The sequence below is a fragment of the Thermobia domestica genome, chromosome 12 (genome assembly GCF_964235325.1).
Source record: "Thermobia domestica chromosome 12, izTheDome1.hap1.1, whole genome shotgun sequence".
NCBI lineage: Eukaryota > Metazoa > Arthropoda > Insecta > Zygentoma > Lepismatidae > Thermobia > Thermobia domestica.
In genome coordinates, this window is record NC_137465.1 from 40,824,369 (window position 1) to 40,842,736 (window position 18,368).

Genomic DNA, 18,368 nt, shown 5'->3' on the forward strand with positions numbered 1-18,368 from the left:
ACATTTTGGAGCCAAAATACGTTGAATCATTGATATCAAATAATTTCTGATTAAAATATATTCTTAATGTTCGACTCTTGAAATTATAAGTGCACTATTTTATCTGCAATTTGACTAAGTTGGCAAATGCAAATATATTTCATGTAAAAGAAGAATTAAAATTATAGTAGTGACGTGTGTATATATTTATTTTACAGGCTGATGTAGATCTTGCAGTTAAAGCAGCAAGCGAAGCGTTCAAATTTGGAAGCCCTTGGCGTACAATGGATGCCTCCGACAGAGGAATTTTACTGAATAGATTGGCAGATTTAATTGAAAGGGATCGAGTTTATTTAGCAGTAAGTTTTTTTTTTTTTTTTTTTTTTAATTTTTTCAACACCATAGAAAAAACATTTACCGTGTTTTTACATGTGGGCAACAAGCTTCACTTGATTGTATTTTGAATGCTCTTTACTTCTAAACTGAGGAAGACTTTGTGTCTCTCCTCACCTCAAAAAATTCTTGTAAGAGATCTATTCCCCTTTCTCTTTCATCTAGGAAATGTAAACTTCTGTCAGATTACTGGACAGTTGTTACCCTTCTTTTTATGTATTCTGATATTAGAAAAAATTCTTCTGCTTGCATTCCAGATGTATCACAATGGACAGAACATATAATCATGTTTTAATGCGCAATGTAGTAGCAAAATATGCATTGAAAAAGGAATCATAGACATTCTGAAATAGTATGTTATGATTCTTGTGTCCGGAATGCGAGCAAAGTGTGTATTTTTTTTTCTAAAAAGAAATGTGCATCCAATAGTTGCATTCTATATTTGTAACCAAATATACTGCTTATGGCAATTCAGTCCCAATTTCCAGTGGCAACGTCCTTAATCATTCTTTACGGAAATTCTGCCGCTGAATGGAAGATGATAGTAGTATTATTTATATTTCAATTCAATTACTCAATTATGAACTTGTAATTTTTTTCATAACTTCGTGTGCTCATAATAATCATCCTTCCCTTTCACTTTTACTGTCTTCGTAATTTTTACTGTTACTTTATTGATATTTTCCTCTATTTTAGTTTTCTCAGTACTTCATACTTTTTAAAAATGAATCTGTTACCTTCTTTCCACTTTAGTATTCACATACTGTCAGATTTAGTATTCTTTCAATTCGCTACATCAGTTGTGCTCAAAATTGTAATTACGGTAATTTCAAAATCCTATACTTTATCCATACACGTTCCTTCCATTCAATTCTGTAAAGCAAATATACGTACAACATATTCATACGAGAAGGCATTTAGAGTATAGAAAGAACATCTTAAAAAAAAAATAGTATTTCAATTGTAAAATAAGACAATTTATATACCGTGTATATAAAAATCACTGTATTTAATCCTATATAATTTTGTAGTCTGACACTTATTTGTGAGTACTTAAAATTCTTTCTCTTTTACTTTGAAATTAGTACGAATATATTTCTTTCGTACCATTCACCAAGCTAGGTCAGAGATACTACATCTATTAAAATAAACTAAATTGTTTCAGAGTTTGGAAACTCTGGACAATGGAAAACCATACTCAGACGCAGTTAGTTTTGATGTTCCCGCTACAGTAAAAGTGCTTCGATATTACGCTGGTTGGGCTGACAAAGTTCATGGCAAAACTATTCCTTTGGATGGAAATTTCTTCTGCTATACTCGACACGAACCCGTTGGAGTCTGTGGACAGATTATTCCTTGGAATTTCCCGTTGCTTATGCTTGGATGGAAAATAGGACCTGCCCTTTCCACAGGTAATGACTGAATAAATAAAATTACTTCTAATATAAAATTGACATAGTTCCTTCAGGTTAATTATTGTTATTGTTAGAGAGTGGATATTCAGGGACTAAAAACATTGAAAATAGGAATTTATAATTTAAAAAGAAAAGGCATCAAAATGTAAGTGAAAATGATGCAGATAAACACTACACATGATATACAAAAACTGAAATTAAGCCATACGTAGTGTTCAAATAGAGGTTGATTCAGTTATATTGAGCCGAAGTCAGTGTGCAATTTTATCGTACATGCACAACTATGATCGTGAGATTGTCACGAGGCAAGCAAAAGTATCTTGTTAGTTATGTAGTAGAGCAGTGTGTTCGTGCGTAGTCTGATGCCACCGAAACTGAACAGATTCTGGGAGGAGTTCATTGTGCCCCTTCCCGATGCTAAATTCACGGGGTCGCGCATCATCGAAATGTCAAGTGCGAAATTTCCGTGTGCCTCTGTAAATGGTGTTATGCTTCATAGTCCTGGACGTACCACACCGACGCGAGCAGGTAGAACCGCTTCCCAAAAGGGTTCGTGATTGTGGTCGCTTTCTCGTACAGAAGCAAGCTGCGTCTCCGAAAGGTGGAGCGAAACTTTATAATAAATGCTGTGTGCTATCAGACTCTTGTCCTGATTGAAATGTACCAGCATGAAATCTTAGCCTTGTACAAGACATGAACCAGATTGAACTGCAACAAGACAAATCATCATCCACACAACGAAAACACGCTGCAATTCGATCGCCGTGTGTATCAGGAAACTGGAGTTTCGGCAGTTTCCTTCTCCGACATCTGTGTCAAAAGGACTAGCTCAGGAGAGTAATGCTCCCGGAAAGAGGAATGAAAAACACAGTTCTGATTGGTTGGCGTTATCTATGTCTTGCCACGTTGCATTCAAATAGCAGAATTCAGACGATTGTTGTTGTCGGTCCTCGTGACCGAATGGGCTAGCGTTATATGCTAGTAACGAAAATCTCCTTTGGTGTGAGTTCAAACCCGGCCCGAGGAAAGTTTTTTAAACATTTTTTTACATTTTTATAACACTTTTTAAATTAAAATAATACGAAAATAATACTAAAAATGTGATTTACTTACTTTTGTGCAGATAAGTAGTAGTAGTAGTAGTAGTAGTAGTAGTAGTAGTAGGAACGGGTTAGAAGCCCCGCAGAGCTCGTTTTGTTGCCCTTGTACTCCATGATATAAGGCTCATTTTGTTCCCCTTGTACTAAATGATATAGATTTTGTGACCAACTTAAAACAAGTGACTAGGATAGCGCGTAAAACAGCTGGCTAGAGTAGCGCGCGAAAAAAAAACGTACTTCCGGGAGTATTACTCTCCCGAGCGGGTCGTGTCAAAAGTTCGGAAGCCAGCCTAATGGACTATTCTGCTTTCGGACTCTTCAAGAGGCACCTGTTCCATCGTCGAGTCCACACAGTCACCGGCCTGCGGAAATCCCATAAAGAGAAGTGGGATGCAATACCCATGGTCCAGTTGCAACGCAGTTTTCTCCAATGGAAACTCCGTTGTCGGTCAATACTCAGTAGAGATGGTCTGCAGATCGAACACAACCAGTGGTGCAAACGTGTCATTTTCTACGTAAGTAGTACATTTATAAGTGAATTAACCTCTGTTGTCTAGGAATATATGTACCGTGTTATGCAAAAATGAACTAAGCGCCAAACTTTGAAAATCCACGTAAATGCGACGATTGGTTCCTGATACGCATTAGAACGTTTTGCACAATCGAAAAGAGAGGAAATCCAACACCTTTCCAAAAAAAAAAAAAAAAAAAAAAAAACACACTTTTGATTACGGCTACATTAATGTTGGACATCAACCTTTATACGTAATTTTCTTAAAAGTATGAAAGTGGCGCTTAGTTCGTTTTCGCAGGACACGGTACATATTGCATGATCCTTGTTTAAGACTTTCTTATAAAGAGAGAATATAGAATTATTTCCGTATCCATCTAATAAATAAATTATTTACAGCATTTTATCACTTTACATAGTAACCCATTTACACGCAACAGTCCAAAATTGAAATTGTAATAATAATAATAATAATAATAATAATAATAATAATAATAATAATAATAATAACATCCCATTACTATGCACTGAGGCTAAGGGAGACTGTGATATGGGTGAAAATGGTGGGATAACGAAAGTAGGAGGTACCGGGAGAACCCCGAGAAAGCCCTCCTCATACACAGTGTTTCCCAATTGAAATCAATGGTCACTTTTGAATAAATTAGATAAATGAAGTATATTTTTACTTTAGTCCATTTCGTAGTCCCTCAGAAGGTAACTAATTGCAATTCCACAAAGTAACTAAGTATTTTTTTTTTTTTTAAATTTCTTAATGAGTAACTACAATATATCTTTGATCGCACAATCCTTTTTTTAAAGCTAAAACAATCTTCCTATTTTTTCGTATAAAATCAAGACGCGAAAAAGCATTAGCACAGTTTCACCTTTGAGCACTCATTCATTTCTATTTATTTTGTCTAATTTCTTATCAGCCGCAACCCACATTCTTTGCACTGATGTTATTTTCATGTATCAGGATGAAACTTAGCCTTGACCTGAACAAAGTACATTTGTTATTTTTAAATTTCTACAGGAATCTTGAATGAAATACAGTAGCTAGCTACGGTGTAGTTATTCCATTTCGATTTCGAAGGAAATTAATAATAATTAAAAAAAAAAAGAAAAGAAAAGAAAACTGAAAAATACAAAGCTACGCAGTAATGGAGACAATGTACAGCGAAATATAGAAAATAAATTTTGCTGAACTTTATGCGTTGATCCCAAATAAATTTCAGCGCGTTAATTTTTGTCATCTCTCTCCGATCTGTGGTTATGATCTAAATAAAATATTGCATTTAGGATACTAACAAACTTATTGTTGTTGATGGAAATTTTGGATTGTACGTTTCTATCGAGTGACTTGTGTAGGGGCCGCGGTGGCTCAGTGGTAGAACGTTCGCCTCTGGTGCATGGGATCATTGGTTCGATCCCAGCTCGCGCCAAGTGAACTTTGTGGTGGACAAACACCTTGTGCGTGGGTTTTCTCGAGGTTCTCCCGTTTCCTCCCACTTTCTTCATTCCACAGTTTAGTTCATTTCTCATAATCACAGTCTCCTTTAGCTAGCCGGCATAATCGTGGGACGTAAAACTTAAAGATTTCGAGTGATCTGTAACAAATTCTACAATACTGCTGAACGTGCGCTCTCTACACTGCATCATTCACATATGAGCATGAATCTCCTTGTCGTTCCTCACATCATCTGTACATGTCTCTTTAAGGCACAAGTGAAGGATCAGTTATTTTTTCAATATCTCGCACCTTTGCAAGATTTAACCCTACTTCCGGCTGGAGTTTCTAATTCAGTATGATCAGTGTTTTCGTTCTTACATGCACTATGTAATAAGCAAATACATTACACACCCAATTAATTATGTCAGTGATATATGGTGTTCATTGGGCAAAACACTGCAAGCAATAAAGATTCATCTTAGACAGGAGAAATGGTTATCCTTCGCTTTTCATTATCATTTGACTATGAAACAAACGCCGGAGAGATTTACTAATCCCGCATAAAAATGTGTGGTGTTTGGATGTATAACTCGTAGGATATGATGTTTTACTTTTTTAAAATTTCAGTATTTGCAGTGTACCTCTAAGAAATGTAATAAAGACATAACGGCCATTTTTTTTTAAAAAAAATATTTAATTAGAACTGAACAATCTACACAAAATTTGTAATCGATCAGTGAAAACGGCATCTTTCTAGAGTTTGAGATTTCCGAGATATCATTGTCAAAAGAATTTGCCATAAACGTATAAACCTGGCATTTTAATATATAGACTAGCTGAACCTGCGCTCTCTACACAGCGCATCATTCGCATATGAGCATAAATCTCCTTCTCATTCCTCACAACATCTGTACATGTTTCTTTGCAGACACAAGTGAAAGACGTATTGGTTAAAAAAAAGTCAAGGGGTATCATAAAGGGGAGACTGTTTTCGATTTTTTTTTCTCAATATCTCGCAACGTTTGAAAGATTTGAGCCTACTTCCGGTTGGAGTTTCTAATTCATGTATGACTAGTGTGGTTTTTCTTCTTGCATGCAGTATGTAATAAGCAAATACATAACATACACAATTAATTATAATGTCAGTTATATATGGTGTTCATTGGGCAAAAAGCTCCCCAAAAAAAGGTTCATCTTAGACTGGAGAAATGGTTATCCTTCCTTTCCCATTATTATTTGGCCATGAAACAAACGCCTGAGATACATTCAACACCTATATACAATAGTGTGGTGTTGGAATGTATAATGCTTAGGATGTGATGCTTTAGTTTTCTTTTTTTTTTTTAATATCAACACTTCCAATGTATTCGTAAAAATGTAATAGAGAAATAGTGCTCATGTTTTTTTTTTTAAATATTCAATTACAACTGGACAATCTACATGAAATTTCCAATCGATCATTGAAAACGTAATCTTTCTAGAGCCTGTAGTTTCCGAGATCTCATTGGACACAAACATATAAACGTAGTTTAAAAGAGCTCCAAAGATGGCAGCACAATCCATTTGCATTTATTTCGGAGAAGGCTTATTAAAGGCAAAGGCCTTTGAACAATAATTTAAAAGAATAAACTTTGTGAAAAATATTTCTTTAAGTAATATATTAAAGTACACTCTTTTAAAAATATTTGTCTTTGTTATAAACGTGAAATCACAAATAACCGTAAATTAAAGGTTTGAAAGCTAAGGTTATAGGTTAGAGCTTGGTCGCTCTTGGTAGCATTGGTATTGTAGCATTTTAATAGATAGATTATTAGCGAATGGGGAGGAAAATGTCCAAAGATATGACAGACCAATCAATAGATTTCGTTGGAACTAAACAGAATGATATGTGAGAGCAAATACTCATCTGTAGTTTTTGAGAAAATAACTTTGTGGGTGGGTGTGTTGTGTGTAAACCTATAATTTGGTGTTGTATGATAACCACACTTTAAGACGAAACAAATATTGAAAGATCAACCAATCTGAAGTGATCCAATAAAGGTTGCTTGACCATTTTAAATCTTTCAAAAACTTTTTTTTTTTTTTGGTATGTAATTACCATATTTATTGGCAGCTCAAACTGGACTTTAAAAATGTTAATTGCTTTTACCCCTTTCACGGTTACCTTACCACGGTTTGCTTTTACCCCTTCCCTGCTGGACAAGTTTCTGGAAGAAAGCCTGTTTAGTTGCATGCAGGTTGTGTTTGTAGCAAGCATTCCTGTAGCGAAGGCAAAAAATTTGAAAGGAAGTAACTGATGAAAAATGAATTTTTTTTTTGTTTTCACAACTTACTGGATTATGGCTTTCGTTCCACATTTTCTTTAAAACCTTTGGATACTTCATTGAAGTCACTGGCTTTTATTTTTTAAACATACATATGTGATCAATTGGGAAAGGTTTATGTTCATTTTGGTGCCGGGGATGACAGGGCGTGTCATGAGAAAACTTTTCCTATATATATATATATATATATATATATATATATATATATATATATATATATATATATATATATATATATATATATATATATATATATATATATATATATAATATTGATTTTTAAGTTAGGATTTCAGCCAAGGAAGGCTTCTCTTCATTCTTGCACAAATGAATTGTAGGTTCGGAGAGAGGCGCAAAATGTTACCCGCTGTATCACTTTGTAGTAACAATAGTAGCTAATTTGTAAACAGTAGACTGAGAGGAGATTATTGGTTTAAAATATTGACAGAAAAACGCCCTCGTCATCTCATTAAAATAACAAAAAAAATTATATTACCCTGTGAGAGGGGGATGTGCGTCCCTCCTGGATCCGCCTTAGGGTCATGCAAGGTGTATATCTTCATTTTTGCAAAAAGGGTGAAAGGTTGGGAGGGGATGCGAAATATTGCTCGTAGTAACACTTGAAAAGTGCTATTGTATTAGCTATTTTATGCTAACAATAGACTGAGAGCAAATGTTTGGTCAAAAATTTGACAGAGAAAATAATTTTGTCGTCTCGTCTGGTTGAAATGATAGTTATATATTCCCTTCAGGGAAGGCCTCTCTTCTGGATTCTCCACAATATTTAATACTGTAAATATTGTGAATTTCTTCTATATGCTTGCGATATCGTTGCTAGGTTCCATGGTTATTCTTAAAAAGTAATGCGTTGTAGTATTAGTATATGATTTTGTGGAACGTTGTGAAGTAGCAAATATTTCTTGTATATGTCTCAGTGAACCACTTTAGGTAGAAATGTTACATAGGAGGAAATATACATATATTTCTTTTTTCGTAACTAGGAAATGTAGTCGTATTAAAGCCAGCTGAGCAGACCCCTCTGACGGCGTTATATGTAGCTGAACTTGTGAAGGAGGCTGGTTTCCCTCCCGGAGTTGTGAATATTATTCCAGGCTTTGGACCAACAGCAGGGGCAGCTATTGCATCGCACATGGGGATTGAGAAGGTCGCCTTTACAGGCTCAACCGAGGCAAGTAATACCATTAGTGTAATAATGCATTTATTAGTATAATATATATTACTTATTCCGATTTTCGTGTTAGTGGTACTTAGTAAGTAAATTTATTGACATTCGTATTATATAGCAGAAAGGTTTGAATGAACAAAAATTTTCTTATCAACGTAGATTTATCCAATGGAGTGAGAGCAAAGGAAGATAACTTATTTAACTCTGATAAAGCGAAAATTTAGCTTTTTCATCTACATCTTTGTAACTTAAGTCCTAATATTTATGTTGCTCGTTTACTTATCTTTCTTAATTTTATTCATGATAGTCATAGACTTGATACATAAGACCCATCAGTTCTGTATCCTTAAACTAAGAAATACTACAAGAAATAACCTTTCACTGATTACACCAACAGTTATAATTTATCTTATTAGTATTCGTAACTTCTTTCCTGTACTTCAATTGTAAAAAATGCATATGTTCGTTGTTAGGTTGGAAAAATAGTCCAAGAACTTGCTGGACGCAGTAACGTGAAGAAAGTGACACTGGAACTCGGAGGAAAATCACCAAATATTATTTTTAAAGATGCTGATATGGATTATGCTGTTGAGACATCTCACTTTGGATTGTTTTTCAATCAGGTAAGGATTATGTTAAAGAAATAGGTGTAGATTAATTTTAATTATGAAACTTTATTTGTAGATGGCTTATGTAGGGTTAGCACAAAATACAGTAAATATGACTTTTCCTGAGAGTTTTTCCAACTATTTGCAAGCCATGTCTTATACTAACACAATAAGCTTAAAATGTAATGCAAACAAAGTTTCAAAAGGTAACAACTATAATTTTATTTATATAGTAGGATAATTTGCGTAAATGAAATGTTACAAATAACAAATGTTTATTCCATGACAAGTTTATTTCACTTTATTATGTATAAAATCCAGGGCTCATAGCGAGTCACTTTCTTAAGTAAAAGTTACTTTTTTTCAAGTTGGTCACTCAGTTATTTTTTTAAAGTAAAATCATTTTTTTTTTTCGTGTGATTTTTTGTTTTGCATTGGAGTTGAAGGAAGTAAGGAAAGATTTGAAAGATGAACAGAAACAGACCGGTGACTTGTAGAAAATGGTGGATAAGAAAAATCATCCTTAATAACTCACTTCTTTATGAAGAAAGACTAAGTTTATGTGAAAATATGAACATCTGTTAGCGTACGTTCTTGTTACTGCTTTTTATTTCATTTTTGTATGCAACTGCATTTTTTGGTTAACATTTGTAATTAACATTTTAAAAAAATCATAAGGGTATAAACATAATTCACATTATTTGTTTTGATTTTATGTTAAAGGAGAATGATATATATTACCTGTTGACAATTTACTTCCCATTGTATGCGGAATGTTGGTAGAAGCCATACCTATGTTTACCAATCATGCGGTACGAAGACAAAATTTGTGACAAACCAATTGTACAAGACAAAATTTTATTATCAGTTAACGGTAGTCTAGATACTATGTATTAATTATGTTACTTTAATTTTGTATTATTGGCCATAATGAAAATATAGAAATTTGGACGTACCCATCGGCACCCGAAGGGGAGCATGGGGGGTTTCGCCCGCTCTTGGCTCACGAAAAAAACTTAAATTTCTTAAGATTTTCTTAATACAAATAAAAAAATACCAAACGTAATATGGCAACCAGGAACATGCCCTCCTACAAAATTTTCTTCGTGGGGCCATGACCTTACCCCATCCAGATCAAAGTTGAAATACAAAACTGTTTAAAGTATGAAATTAATAATGAACCTCTAAACACAAGTAATCCAATTTTTTTATTAGCTTACAAACTTAAGTAAAATAATTTTTAATCTTAACATTTTAAAACATTACATATGTCAGCAATGATCCAGCAGCCCTATTTTGATTGGAAAAGAAAATGTAAAATTCAATTTATGTCAAGTTTAACATCAAGGTTTAAAGTTACTTTTTGAGATTTTGGTCACTTTTTCATGTGCTTTTGGTCACTTTTCAACTATTTAGAAGAGACCAGACCACTATGAGCCCTGAAAATCCATATTATATATAAAATTTCGGATGGCACCTACGTGGATGCCTCACAGCTGCTTTTCATAAAATTTTTCTTTAACTTCTTTTTCCTCTGTCTGATAAAACATGTAGCGGAAGTGTTTATATAAAGGATAATAATTTCCACCCGAAAATATGGGAGATAGCGACACTTGTCAAACTGGGTTCCACAGCAACAAAATTTTATGTACACGTGTATCAAGCTTAGCTGTTATCTAGCAGCGGAGGAAGTTTCTCGAAAGGTTTTATGGTTGTTACTGTCGTTTGCTACAAGATGCGAACTTCGTAAGGTCCGAAAAAGTGTCAGAATCAGTGCTGCTTCTTGTCAAGAATATATCATATCCCTAGCTTAAAGCCAGCCAGTTTAAAGCTTATTTGTATTTTATAGAGATGAAATACCAGCATTTTATGGCGAGACACCCATCGTGTGGCATTGTATCAGGGTAAAGCTTCAAGCCATACTCCAAAATCTCGCTGGCCTTCTACCAATGCATGACAGCTACAACTGGTATTCCTTCTGTTCTATTCGCGGATATTCGAGTAGTTCCATGGATTTCTGTGCTTTTGGATTTCTCAAACGGCGCCTTTCATCACGTCGGGCTCGCACGATAAATGGCTTCTGGAAAGCTTGCAAGTAGGAGTGGGACAATGTATTGCTGGTAAGCTGCATCAAAGTCTGCTGCAGTGGAAACAGTTATGTCGTACAGTGGTCCATATCGGTGGCTATCACATTGAGCTTGATCGGTGTTGGCAGGGTGGAATCTCTTAGGTACGCAGCAGATGGAAACGGACAGTCTTTTTTATGGTAATATATTTACTTTTCTGGTAAATAATTAGTTTCCACATTTTCTGATTTTAGTGTTATGTTTCTATATAAATATATCGATGAAACCTATGTAATGTTTTATGCAAACACTGGTCATTTAAGTTGTAAATTATTCCAGAAAAAAATGTATGAGATACACGTCGTAAATATACTTCGGGCGCTTGCCTGCCCTTTACCTCCTCCTTTCCCAGTGGTGCTGTGTTCAATAAGATTGGTAATGTTAACGATATTTTATTATTTTTAGGGTCAGTGCTGCTGTGCTGGATCTCGAATATTTGTGGAGAGTGATGTCTATGACGAATTTGTGGAACGAAGTGTGGCTAGAGCTGAAAAAAGAACTGTTGGCAACCCATTTGATCTCAAAGTTGAGCAAGGGCCTCAGGTAACATTTTATTTATCCACATATCACAGAAAACGTTTAAATTAACTAGATATAATAAACATAAATTATATACTGATATCTACATGGTGTTTCAAAACACCGACAACGTTTGGGAGGTGATTCCTGACACGAAGATAAAAAGTATAGACCAACCTGGGTGCACAAATGCTTCCTTTCGGAGTTATAAGCTGCCAAAAACATGAAACAATGAATTTTAAAGGTCCATAGCTCCAAAACTATGGAACCTACCGTAGTCGGGTCAAGACTTCAGTTAGGAACTAATACGTGCGCTATCCAAAAATACATGTTTCAGAATCTAAGGTACTCACGAAGCAATTTTTATAGAGGTAGTTTGGCTACGGCATATAATTTGAAGTAATCTCAGAGAGAGAGAGAGGGAGAGAGAGAGAGAGAGAGAGAGAGTGTGTGTGAGAGAGAGAGAGAGTGTGAGAGAGAGAGAGAGAGAGAGAGAGAGAGTGTGTGAGAGAGAGAGAGAGAGTGTGTGAGAGAGAGAGAGAGAGTGTGTGAGAGAGAGAGAGAGTGTGAGTGAGAGAGAGAGTGTGAGTGTGAGTGAGAGAGAGAGAGTGTGTGAGTTTGTTTGTTTTCATAATCATTTTTATTTATTAGACTTTTAAACATGTCTTTATTATAATCTTTAAAACTTTAAATTGTAAAATTAACAAGATATAGACCAAGGTGCTAAAAACATTTCTTTCGCTGGAAACCTTTTGAGAGAACATAATGCTTGTTGCTAGAATTATCAGTGTGCATGTTGCAGAACATGGTTGATGGAGCATTGATAGAGTATGTTTAAATGTGTTAATCCGTCTCTTATCTACTTCACCATTTCACATTTTTTAGGGTATATCAAAATTCAGAGAATCATTTTACGTTTTTTGACCTGAAGAAAATAATATCCATTGTAATAGTCATATTTATTAATGTTTTTTCGTGTTTAGCAGTGTTATCTAAAGCATTTGCCATCAAAATTGATTTGAAAACATATTATTTTCTAACTTAGAAAGAAACAAACTGCAATAACTATTTGATTAACTAGTATTTGTATTAAGCTTTAATTTTTTATGGGGTGAAAGATAGAATCTTCCCTTATGCAAGATTCTATCCTTCGAAGCATAAGAGGTTAATATATTGTCTCGGAGATTTTCCTAGTGGACTGCAAACCTAGAAATTCTTATGTATTTAATTATTTGATATTGGTAAAAGTTACAGCATAAACTGTTACTATGGTGGCATAGACAAAGATCGGAATTACCTATTTTGTGTAGGTAGAATTATTAATGATTACGAAACTTAACTAACATTAAGTCCCATATAGTATGAAAACTCTGATATAAATTGTTTCGAAAAAGTGAAACAAATTAGGGGAAAAGTGAAAATTGTGAGTTTAATAACTCTGAATAGTACTGGATGCTATGATGGCACTGAAGTCTATTATGCAAGATATTTTAAGGTCATTCTTTTACTTAATTATTTTAAATAATAATAAGCTCTGACCAGAGCAAACACTTACTCCCTATTAATTTCGACAGTCTAATTAATAGAGCAACCCACATTATGCTTTATTTTTTGTTTAATTATGCTTTGTTTTTTCCAAATTATGCTTTAATTCCAGTCATTGTTTTACATTAATCGTGTATAATGTATAATATGTGCAATATATTAAATATTCTAAATATTTTGATATATTTATTAATATTTTATGCAACCAGTTTCTTTCATATTTAACGCACTTTTCGACTTAATGCACTTTAAAGAGAGATGCTTTACTCGAGTCAGTTTTTTCTATCACATGTGTACGCCTTAGAGGTGCATATATACAGAAAGGGAAGCTCAAAGATGCCATCAAAAAGTACTGAAAGTGCTCAAGTTCAAGAGGTACACATAACAATATAGTGTAGAGTTATTGTGTACTATTCATTGTTGGCGGAAAGTTTTCTTCTTCTTTTCCTTTTTTTCCCCTCCACTTCAAAGGATTACACCGAAAAGTTTACAGAAATAAAAATAAGCTTTTCATTGTGCATTATGTTTTCAGATTTTGCATCGTAAATATTGGGTGTACAAAATATTAATACAATACGTTAAGCTTGTAGTTAAATAGAATTTTCCAAGAATTATGCTATATATTTTAAATTATGCTTTGTGCTTTATTTTCTAAAATTATGCTTTATTATGCTTTTAGAATTAGTTTCTTCTGGACCCTTAGACAACCACAACCATGTTCAAAGTACAAACCATATGTGTAAATTGCTGTTATGCTTTTTATGCTTTTGGGTTGCCCTACTTATTAGGATTAGGAATTAGATTTGTGGGCTTTCAGCATCTATGGCCATGTGTTAAGCTGTCACGTATGAGGGATGACTTCCCTTGGCGATCACACTATCCGATGAAAGGGAAGAAAGGAAGGATTGAGAAAAGGAAGCTGTCTAGCATTTGGCTGGTGTGAATGAGGATAACCCACGATAACTTCAGTCAGGATGGCTGACCTGAAAAAGCTTTAACAACCGAGTGTTCCCACCGGAAATCGAACCCGGGACCTCTCGTACCAAAGACGAGAACGTTAGCGACAGTGTGTCTAATAATGTCTAATTAGTAGAAGTGTTTGCTTTAGTCCGATTTTATTTAAGTTATACGTAGTTTCAAAGTTAGAATGAGCATCATTCAGATAGAATTTTGAAGAAAGGTGAAAAAGTGAGGGGACTTTGCATGTAGTATAGTGTTGAAATTAAGCGTTATTTCTTAAGTTTCCAAACCATGCCAGTTTTTGAATTAAGAAAAAGATTGATTGAAACAAAAACATGAAGAATAGGGGAGAATGAATAAGCAATTAATAATAATTAATAATTAATATTTATTTCAGGTTGATAACGAACAATTCAAGAAAATTCTCAATTTGATTGAGTCTGGCAAGAAGGAAGGTGCTAAACTACTGACTGGTGGTTCACGATTTGGAGACAGAGGTTACTTCATTAAGCCCACAGTATTTGCTGATGTGAAAGACGATATGACAATAGCCAAGGAAGAGGTATATGTTTATTGACGATATTCTAAATCTTGAAACAAGGTTATGTATAATCGTGTAATTTCTTTAGCATCACTTTTCTCCATAAAAAGTATGTGAAACTGGATCTGCAATTTAACGTGGCATCAGAATCGCATTCGTTCACATAGAGATGAAACCTGTGTTCCCATACCATAGGCGAGATCTCTGTTTAGTCACGAGAAGGGTCACATTTAACGTAATTGTCCCATTCTAGTTGTTTTCAGGCTAATTATATTCATAACTACGGCAAAAAAAGCTTCAATTCTTATTTTATCATTAGATCAATCTTTTTTTTTTTTTTTTTTTTTCCATAAGAGACTGATTCGAATCTACAATACGAGGAACAAATAACTTGCTGTACAGACGTAGCTATTTGTCAAGTAGGTTTTCCAGTCATAGTAATTTGTTTTAGACAATTAGATTTAAGTAGATCGGTTCCTTAATTATGTGTTCAACAAAATCACTCATTAAAAAATGCATTATAGCACTGAAAGAAGACGCAATAGGCATTTAATAAGCATTGATAATAGCAGAAATATCTAATACTTGAAATAACGTTATCTTGTCTTTCCCATTTGGAAGCACGCCACATGGTTGTTTCATTAGAGGCAATGTGAGTACATTTTATGAATATTTAAAATAGACGCAGCACATAAATATATTGAAAATTGAAGTTCTGTTCTTTATATTAATAAAATAATAATATATCTGCTAAATAACTGGATAATCCCCAGCGATAATGTAACCTAATGATGAAAAATAGGACATTAACTTGCATTCTTGTCTGCTGCAATATACCGTAACTAATTGTAGTTCATATAGTTCCTGTAAGCTTTTATTATATTTTTAGTGTCTGAAATTTATTGTTTTGCAGGTGGGCTTACATAGTTATCGTTATGCTATTAACAAGCTTTATATTCTGTAAAGCTCGTTCTACTTAAGAATCTTTAGATTTTTCATCCAACTTATTGTAACTAGTTTGTCATTTATGATAAAAAGTTAGTTTCCAAAAGTGTTAAATACCTTCTAAGTATACTTCGGTAAATACATATTTTGTTCGTACTCTAATTTGTACAGCAGAAAATAAACGTGAGTTTTCCACAATAGATCTAGCATAAAGGCTGCGAATATGATTGATGCAGTGGCGTATTTACGATTTTCTTTCGGGGGAGGGGGCGCTTTGCCTGAAAATTTGAAAATTCTGCAAGATATTTCATATACTTTACTATAGTAAGATTTCGGGGGGGGGGCTTAAGCCCAGAAGCCCCCCTAAACGCCACTGGATTAATGGGTATGTGAGACGAAGGGAGGAAAAGCAGAGAGAGAGAGAGAGAGAGAGAGAGAGAGAGAGAGAGAGAGAGAGAGAGAGAGAAAGAAAGAAAGAAAGAGAAAGGGGGGATAAGTTTTAACTCTGTAAAGAATAGGCGAGACAACTTGCGAAGACAATAACAATACCTTTGGTTAAGAAATTGGACACTGAAAATCTTATCGCATTCTGCACAAATATGCGTCGGATACCGAACAGAAAAGGATACGAAAGAATGAGTAAAATTAAATAGGAAAGCTTCGGATTAGGAGAGAAAGGTCACAAGAGATGTTATTGGCTTAAAAGCAAACGTTTATAGAAAAGTGAAAGAAGAATGTGTAGTGTTTATTGATCAGTAAACTGAGAAATATTGATGGTAGTGCTGAAAAACACTGGATTGAATAGAAGGATCGAAGAATCGTAAGAAGCTTACATATAAACCAAAAAGTAGGTGTTAGAGAAAAGTAATTGGAGGGAATCATATAAGAAGTGAGGAATCCTCATAAATGAGACTGGACTGGACATCACACTTTGGTCTCCAGCTTACTTACCATACAGGTACTCAGACCGTTACGTACTCAATCTGCTACCCAACCACACTTTCTACTCTTGGGATTGGGATGAACCATACAGACCACATAGACTGTACCACAACTAGTGTTGTATTTCGATAACAAAACGTCGATTTTAGTGAATATATAAGATAGTTGAATGTATGATAGAGGGGATTTTACCGATTTCTTTTATGAAGTGCACACCGCACAATTAGCCAGATCCGAGTTTGATTTTTCGTCCAATCGTAGTTTTTCATTCTTTTTAATTTTAATTTGAAGGCAATTGTCCCTATTGAACATTTTTGTAATACTGACTGACAGAATGTATGGATTATACATTTCAAAATTAGAAATCATCTATTATATTCCTAGAAACAGCAGCAGACAGTCTATTTCGAATACATATACTAGTATACTTTTATGAGGAACTTAGAGGCTTAATATAGGTTACGCAAAAGGTCCTTCAGATGTTCTTTTATCAATGAAATCCTTTAAATTTTTGTAACTTATTACATGATTTCTAATGTTTTAAATATATGTTTACAAGAAATAGTGAACAGCTGTTTATAAAGGGAAGATAGTATTTTGGTAGAAAAAAATTGTATATGATCTGCGTATTATGCAGATCCTATTGTGAAGTATGAACTAAAAATTAACAGAATGGAAAGACTTGATGAAAAGGCGTGAAAAATAATAAAATGAAAAACGTTAAAAAGACTAAAGCAGTGGTAATTGGGAAGGCAGCTGCATCAAAATATGAAAGTAGAAAAGGAGAAAGTGTAATAGATGACTATTTTCTGTATCTAATATTATTGATGAAAACACAAAAGTTACTTAGAAGAATTTTTTCTTCCTTTTTAAAAAAAGTGTACTCGACAGAATAGAAACACTGAATTCTGAGAACTCATGCATACGGTATTTGTTCACCAGAGTACGTTTTGCGGGAGCTGGAATCGAACCAGGGACCCTGCGTCACAGAGATGAACCCTCTAACACAACCATTATGGCCTCTGCTTGTGAATGCGCCTTGTCCCGTCAATCATAGAGAAAAATATTTTAGATTGCCGTAATTTATTCAACACAACTTTATAATTCCTATATATTTCATTTGTGACAGTTTATTTACCAGGTACTATTTATTTATTTATTTCAGCTTATTGTTGCAAAGTATTCTAATTTCCCTGTGCATTTTTTCAAAATAGATTTTTGGACCAGTACAGCAGATAATGAAGTTTAAGAATGTAGATGAATTAATTGAAAGAGCTAATAATACAATTTATGGATTAGCAGCTTCGGTGTTTACCAGGGATATTGAGAAGGCTTTACACATAGTACAAGCACTCAGAGCTGGCACAGTATGGTCAGTATTTTTTTATTTCTATACTTTAAAGTTGGCCTCTCTTTGTAATACTTTTAAGTAGGATATTAGTGTGTGAAGTGAGTGAACAGAGTTCAGTGAAACTTGTACCTTGGGATTTGTTTCTTTATTCTTTTGTAAATATTATAATTTAAATATACAATATAAATTTAGTAGAATATACTATTTAAAGTAGTGTGAATTCAAAATTTGTACAGGTGGTGTATAGGATATGCTACTAAATTTATATTGTATATTTAAATTATAATATTTACAGCAATATATATAAGCAAAAAAGTGAAAAATAGATGTTTCATCTTTTGCATTGCACGATCAGTATTACATGAATGGTACATGGGATCTGGTAGACCCCAGACTTAAAATGCATATTGGGTCTGATGGACCCCAAACTTAAAAATGCACATTATGACTAAATATTCTTAAAGTGGACTTTT

General features: G+C 34.0%; 1 protein-coding gene across 1 annotated transcript in view; it reads left to right on the top strand.

Moving 5' to 3' along the window:
• The window catches only part of Aldh (Aldehyde dehydrogenase), a 102,282-nt gene that overhangs the window by 79,597 nt on the left and 4,317 nt on the right, over positions 1 to 18,368 (top strand). The window contains exons 3-9 of the mRNA XM_081733631.1: positions 198 to 338; positions 1,538 to 1,784; positions 8,174 to 8,361; positions 8,832 to 8,981; positions 11,498 to 11,635; positions 14,514 to 14,678; positions 17,759 to 17,916. Of these exons, the coding sequence (XP_081589757.1) occupies positions 198 to 338; positions 1,538 to 1,784; positions 8,174 to 8,361; positions 8,832 to 8,981; positions 11,498 to 11,635; positions 14,514 to 14,678; positions 17,759 to 17,916 (1,187 nt within the window). The remainder of the gene's footprint in view (positions 1 to 197; positions 339 to 1,537; positions 1,785 to 8,173; positions 8,362 to 8,831; positions 8,982 to 11,497; positions 11,636 to 14,513; positions 14,679 to 17,758; positions 17,917 to 18,368) is intronic.